At 47.0% G+C, this 7,329-nt stretch overlaps 1 protein-coding gene across 2 annotated transcripts in view; it reads left to right on the top strand.

The window, feature by feature from the left end:
- Positions 1-2,188, top strand: part of AKAP1 (A-kinase anchoring protein 1) — a 92,908-nt gene extending 90,720 nt beyond the window's left edge. For both annotated transcript variants that reach the window (XM_077482418.1, XM_077482419.1), the window contains one exon: positions 1,089-2,188. In XM_077482418.1, the coding sequence (XP_077338544.1) occupies positions 1,089-1,151 (63 nt within the window). In that variant the 3' untranslated portion in view covers positions 1,152-2,188. The remainder of the gene's footprint in view (positions 1-1,088) is intronic.
- Positions 2,189-7,329: the final 5,141 nt, after the last annotated feature.

The following is a 7,329-nucleotide window of genomic DNA, read 5'->3' on the forward strand; positions in this document are numbered from 1 at the left end:
TGTACTCACCGTAAAATCCTTTTCTCTATAATTCACCGACCGACATAGCACCCACCCCTCCTTTTTTTTTTTCTACGTTATACTGCTTGTTGACGTACTGAAGCTGCTAGGAGCAGTGGGAAGAGTTGATAGGACTGGGCCTGCCCCCCCGGGGCGGGATTAAAGTTCTGTGTATTGTGCAACAACAATTTTGCCTAGTTTCTCCTAATGGCAGGCTATACAACCCATTTAGTTACAGAGAGGAGCTGTGTCGGTCGGTGAATTACAGAGAAAAGGATTTTACGGTGAGTACAAAAAATCCAATTTTTTTTTTTATTCCTGCCGGGAGGACATCCCCCAGTTTCAGTGGTTTATACTAGAATGATGCCTACAAGCATTACAGTATGTAAATTTTTCAGCCAGCAATTTTCTTACAGAAGGGATCTGAGTGGCTAATTAGCCAATCGCTTCTGTGGGTAGCGTAAGGGGTCCCACCTCCCTCCCTGCATCGGTCGCCACCTCTCCGGTCACATTGCGCAAGCTGGTAACAAGGAGATGGCTGCCCTGTATGGAAAGGGCCAGTTTACTGTCCATCAGACTCTCTGGGGACCAGAATGTAGCCAATGTGAGTAGAAACGCTTTGGCATCAATGGAAGTATACAGTGCCACATCATTGGTATTAGTAGGAGGAATGGTGCCAATTGTTGGTATCAAGGGAAGGAATAGTGCCCTATCACTGGTGTCAGTGGGAGGAATGGTGTGCCATTGTTGGTGTCAGCCTGAGGATTAGTCCCATGTATTAGGAGGTGGAATATTGCCAATTGTTGATTAAAAGGGGATGGAATAGTGCCCCGTCATTGGAGAAAATGGTGCCCCATTTTTTGTGTCCAAGGGCCCGATAAAGGCAAGGAAAGGGCCACGTTTGGCCCCCGGGCCGCAGTTTGGAGACCTCTGCTCTAGTGGTAAAGTGAGTGAACACAATGTTTATATAGCATGAATTGACAGTTTAATTTGAGCTTAATGACACTTTAATGAGTGACCTTGACTAATTTTGTATTGTGGAGAGAATTTGATTGTAAACTTTTTTTATTTATTTTCTTTTTTTACAGATGGTGTCAGTCAACAGGACGCTTGTGGAAAGAGGCTTCGCTGAATGGGTTGACAATTATTAATGACATTTCAGTATATCCATTTTGTACTGTATTAGGCTTGGCATAGAGACTGTTCATGACTGAAAAATCAACTCTCTCATCTCATGTTCATCTGATGGCATGGTTGTTTTGGTCAGTGAAAATTCACAGCAATAGTCTGTCTAGAGAACAGATCACAAAGCCATACCCCCCACTTTTTTTTGTTTTTTTAAATTTTTTGTGCAAGTTTCACCTGCCATGAACCAAATGCTACTCCCATGTGTTATAGATATTACATTTCTAATAGCACAGTATGATGACTTGTATCCTGAATTCGCCAGTAACTGGTTTGATTATAGAGCGAGTTTACATGAACTATTTAACAATTATGAGTACAGCTAGAACTAAAAGGACATCACTTAAATTGGGCATGTGTGTTGTACTCTTTTGAACATCCTGTTTGCCAAGCCTGATGTGTAATTTATCGTTTTGTACCTTTTGAAATCTTTGTAAATATATTAAGTGAGATCACTAATATTTTGTATGAGAACACTGGAATAAAAGGGGGAACGTCACAATTTCCACACAACTTTTGCTCAAACTAGTTTGTTGCACAAATGCATTTAATGGCCAGCGTGCCTTAATTCAAATTCTGTTAATGGAAGAATCTGCAAAGCATTCACAAATCCATATTGTCGAGAGCTTTTCACGATTTAAAATATTTGATCTCGGAAAATAACTCTTTGCTATGCACAGATGTTGTACTGTTTAAATCCCATTTTTAGACTTTGCATTAAATTACTTGGCCTGTTTATGCAGATAAGCAAGTAGGCTACACCCGTTTGCATAGGAAATAAGTAAAATATCTGATGTCAAGATTATATACATTGATCTTTTGTGGATAATAGTTGCCCTAAATTAGATCTGCATTTTATGCTACTGACCCCATTACAGAATATTAAATGTTTTTGTGGGCACAAACCTGTATAATATTTAGATTTGCCATATGGACTGTTGTTGTGATCTATTACATTTTTTGCTACTTTGTACAAATGTAAAAAGTAAAATGAATTATTGCATCGGTGTGCCCTTTTTTATTTCATGACAAATGGACTTTTGAACCTGTAAAAGTAATATAAATCCGGTTGAAAAGTATTGTAAAGTGCATATTTTTCTCAAAAACCGTGTGTGTGTGTGTGTGTGTGTGTGTGTGTGTGTGTGTGTGTGTGTGTGTGTGTGTGTGTGTGTGTGTGTGTGTGTGTGTGTGTGTGTGTGATTTATGTCTCTGAAAATACATCAATCCTGATGTACTGACGGCCTCATTTCTTGAGACCTAAAGATGCCAGGACAGGATTGTTTGTTTGTTTTTTTTTGGAGGTATTTAGTAATGTCGTGTTCATTTTCCAAAAAACGACCAAAAAAATTAAGAAACATTTTCTTTTTTTTTCTTTTTTTTTTTTTTTTTTTAACATACTGTCCCCAGTGCAGTAAAGCATCAGAACTGGTGTGGTGGGGACCAGGGACACTGACGGGTGACTGTATGTTTAAAAAAATAAAAAATGCTTTCTCTTATATTCACCGACCGACACAGGTCCTCTCTTAGCCATTGGGTTGTTATGCCCACCACTAGGAGAATACTAGGCATTACTTGTTATGTAACACTCAGAACTTTCCAATTCCGCCCAGGGGGCGGTCCCTTGGGTAACAACCCTCCAGCCTACCATGCAGTCATCAGTTTTTTATTTTGCCTAGTGAAGGAGAGAGACCTAGGAACCCTGCGGGCCAATCTGGGCTTTTTTTTTTTCTGCAGAAGCTTGACTTTTGCACACGATTGATCGATCCTGTGATCTGCTATCAACAGCCGGCTGGGTGACGGGCTTGATACCGTCTTATCCTTGTATCCCCACATGCGTCAGTGTGCAGCCACCCTGTACTGATCAGTGAGGGGGTCTGTAATGGAATGTCTCCCAGCTCTGCAGGACTGGTAAGTACAGCTCTCCCTGCCTTCGCTGGGGCTGGGCATTCCCTGGGAGGTCGATCCGGGGTCCCTCACCTCCCTTTCTTCTCTCCCTGTCCCTTTCCCCCTCCCTGGGGGGATGCTACTGAGCAGTGTGTGTGTGTGTCTGTGCAGGGGCTCTCTGGAGGGGCTCTCATGGGGGGTGGCGCTGGCTGGCTGAGTCCTGGGTCCTGTTTTTCATGTCTGTTTTTCTGTGAGGCTATGCTGGTGTCCTGTGCAGTGCTGTACTCGTTGCCATTGTTTCTCCCTGTCCCTCATGGCTCGTGCATTCGGCGGCTGTCTTGGGTGTGGGCAAGGGAAATCGTGCTTTCCTGGGCTTCGGCGGCAATTTTCCTTGTGACTGTCCCTATACAGGACGCTGGTGGCCATTTTATTGAAGCCTGAACATGTTTTTCAGTGTTCTCTAGCGGCAGCATGTTCTCCCGTGCTCTGACGGCCATTTTCCCTGTGTTATTTGTCCTTATGCTGGATGCTGGGCAGGCATTTTATTGGAGCCTGAGCACACTTCAGAGTGGTTTCAGTACCATTAGCAGCTGCTTCCACCGACACACAGCACTGTTTCCTCTGCACCTGGGAGCCAACAGACTACAGGCACTACCTGCTGGATAGCGCAGAACTAGTTGGAACTAGCAGACCAACTAGTGCAAGGCCTTAAGTACGTTTGCGACGCGGCCCTGGATACTCTTCCTCTGTTATCCAGGGCTTCGGTGTCAGCAGTGGTGCTGAGGCACCTGATTTGGTTAATATGCTGGTCTGCTGACCAGGCATCTAAGAAAGCCCTGACGGATCTTCCCTTCCTTGGCGACCGGCTTTTTGGAGCCTTGTTAAATGACATTATTAAAAATGCCACCGGTGATAAGAGTACCCTACTCCCACAGGCCAGGAAGCCTAAGGAGCCACGCCGTAGGCTACTGCCCTCTTTTTCAGCTCAAACTGCTTTTTCGTCTGACCAGAGCTTCAGCTAAACATCCCCAGCCTGACAAGACAACCACCGGGGGTCGCCTTCGGGAGTTTGCAGCCCGGTGGTTCTCTTGACTATCCGACCAATGGGCCTGCGATCTGATTTCCTCAGGCTACAAGATAGTTTCTCTCTTTGCCACCAAACAGATTCCCCTCCAGCATACCTGTATCCCTGGCTCACCGGGAGGCCCTCTTGGGGGCAGTAAGGGACCTGTAGAGTCACGGGGTGGTTGTACCTGTTCCAGAATCGGAACGTTTCCAGGGATTCTACTCAAATCTGTTTGTATTTCCCAAGAAGGAAGGGGTACGTCCAATCTTGTAACTAAAAGCCTTCAATCACTTTGTGAAAGTGCAGAGGTTCAGAATGGAATCAGTTCGCTCAGTGGTCGCTGCACTCCAAGGGGACTCCCTGAACATCCTGGATGCGTACCTGCACATACCCATATGCCTCCGGCATCCAAAAGTTTCTGCGATTTGCAGTCGGGGAAGCCCACTACCAGTTTGCGGCTTTTCCTTTTGGTCTGACATCAGCCCCTGAGTCTTTACCAAGGTATTGTCTCCAGTTTTGACGTTGCTGCAGCAACGTGGGATTGCGATCGTGGGATACCTGGACGATCTCCTTCTGAGGGCATCTTCCGCCTCAGAATTAGAGGAGGGTGTGGCGATCACCATGCAGACCCTGCAAGAATTTGGGTGGCTGTTGATTGTACCCACCCAGCATCTGGAGTACCTGGGCTTGCTGCTGGACTCCAGGGAAGCGAGAGTTTTTCTCCTTTCAGACAAACTGCAGACTCAGATCCGCGGTAAAACTGCTGATGAAACGCAAGTGGTCATCGCTCCGCTTCTGCATGCGAGTCCTGAGACTCATGGTAGCCTCCTTCGAGGCAGTACCATATGCCCAGTTCCACACCAGAGTCCTGCAGAAGGAAATTTTGTCAAATCGGGACAAATCTCAGTTGTCCTTAGATCGACAGATCCAGGTGACCTACTTAGTCAGTCAGATTCCCTGATCTGGTGGCTGAGGTCCCTGGTGATTCACTCCGGGAAGTCGTTCCTACCTCTGAAACGGGCTGTGATCACAACGGATGCCAGCTTATCCGGCTGGGGTGGAGTGATGGGGGTTCAGTCGGCTCTGGGTCTCTGGTTGATGGAAGAATCCAAGTTGCCGATCAATCTGCTTAAGCTAAGAGCGATCAGGCTATGGCTCTCCTCCACATGGTCGATGAGACTACAGGGGCGTCCAATCAGGATCCGGTCAGACAACGCCACGGCTGTGACATATACGTCAATCAAGGGGGAACAAGAAGCTCAGCCGTCGCACGGGAGTTTACTCGCATACTTCGGCGGGCAAAGTGACACGTACCGGCCCTGTTGGCCATTTACATCCTGGGAGTGGAGAACTGGCAGGCGGACTGAGTCGTCATATGCTGGACCCAGGAGAATGGGTGTTGCGTACGGAGGTATTCAGGCTACTGTGCCTGAGGTGGGGCACTCCAGACGTGGCTCTTCTGGCCTCCAGTCTCAACCGGAAGGTGCTGAGATTCGTGTCCAGGACAAGAGATCCTTGGGCAGACGCACTAGGTGGCTCTGTGGGGTCAGTACCAGCTGATCTACGCCTTTCCTCCACTGAAACCGTTACCACACCTGCGACACGAGTGGAAGTCGAGGGGATCCCAGGGATTCTGGTCGCCCCAGATTGGCCTCAACGACCTTGGTATGCAGACCTTGTGCGCCTGGTGGCAGACGCCCCCTGGCGACTACTGTTACGAGAGGACCTTTTGTCTCAAGGTCCGATTTTTCCATCCTGCTTTACCATCACTGGCTTTAACGGCATGGCTATTGAGAGCCAGGTGTTGAGGAACCGGGGTCTGTCGGATTATGCTGAAGGCATGGAAATCTTCATCTAGGAAGATATATCATCGTACCTGGAAGGCCTACATCTCCATGTGTGAGGAGAAAGGATGGCATCCGCGCTCCTTTGCTATATCCAGGATCCTGCTGTTTCTTCAACAAGGAGTAGACCAGAAATTGGCATTAAGCACCATTAAAGGGCAAATATCAGCCTTGGCTGTTTTTTTTTTTTTGTTTTTTTTTTGTTTTTTGTTTTTTTTGCCTGGCGTCTCACTCATTAGTGAGTACATTTGTTCAGGGGGTGCGACATGTAGTGCCTCCGGTGTGTCCACCGTTACCCCCGTGGGATCTGAACCTGGTGTTATCGGCGCTTAAAAGAACGCTGTTTGAAAATATCAGGGAGATAGAAAGTGGTCTTTCTAGTGGCCATCACATCAGCCAGGAGGGTTTCGAAACTAGTGGCTTTGTCACGCAAGTCGCCTTATCTGGTTATTCACAAGGACAAGGTGGTGTTGCGTCCGCAACCGTCTTTTCTACCGAAAGTGGTCTCGGCTTTTCATATCAATGAGGACATTGTGTTACCATCTGTGTCCTAAGCCAAAACACCCTAAGGAGGTGGCCTTTACACTCTGGACGTGGTTCAGGCTCTAAGGGTGTATTTGCCACAGCTTCCTATCGGAAGTCAGACTCCCTCTTTGTTTCGGTGGCTGGTCCAAAGAAAGGCATGGCGGTCTCGTCGGCCACCATTTCCAGGTGGATCAGATAGATTGTAATGCAAGCCTATGCCTTGAAGGGGCAGGTGCCTCCCTTTCTGGTCACGGCCCACTCCACAAGGGCAATCAGAACATCTTGGGCCTTTCCGACACCAAGTGTCTGTCGCTCAAGTGTGTAAAGCGGCGACCTGGTCATCTGTCCACACGTTTACCAAGTTCTACAAGGTAGACGTCAGTGCATCGGCTGCATGTTTTGCAGGCGGCCGCATAGTTCCAATTGAATATGCAATATATATATATTTATTTATTTTTTGGGCAAAAACACAGTACCTTTTTAAGTTAATGCACTGTTGCATTAGGTAACACAGGTTTTGTTGCGGTTGAGGGTATTTCCTCCTGTTGAGGTGTACCCTGGTTTTTGTGGGTAAAGGTTTGTTTTCACTAGTTCCCACTTGCCATGGGGCTTGAAGTTTTATGCTTGTTTTCCCACCCCTTATTTGGCACTGCTTGGACGTCCCAATGGCTAAGAGGAGCTGTGTCGGTCAGTGCATATAAGAGAAAATAGGATTTTTTTTTTTTGTCTGTAATTTTCTCTATCATTCACCGACCAACACAGCACCCGCCCCTCCGTCTTCCCCCCCCCCCCCCCCCCCCCGTTTTTATACTGCTTGTTGACGTA

The sequence above is a fragment of the Lithobates pipiens genome, unplaced genomic scaffold (assembly GCF_037356315.1).
Source record: "Lithobates pipiens isolate NorthernLeopardFrog02 unplaced genomic scaffold, aLitPip1_a1.2 Scaffold_16, whole genome shotgun sequence".
Taxonomy (NCBI): domain Eukaryota; kingdom Metazoa; phylum Chordata; class Amphibia; order Anura; family Ranidae; genus Lithobates; species Lithobates pipiens.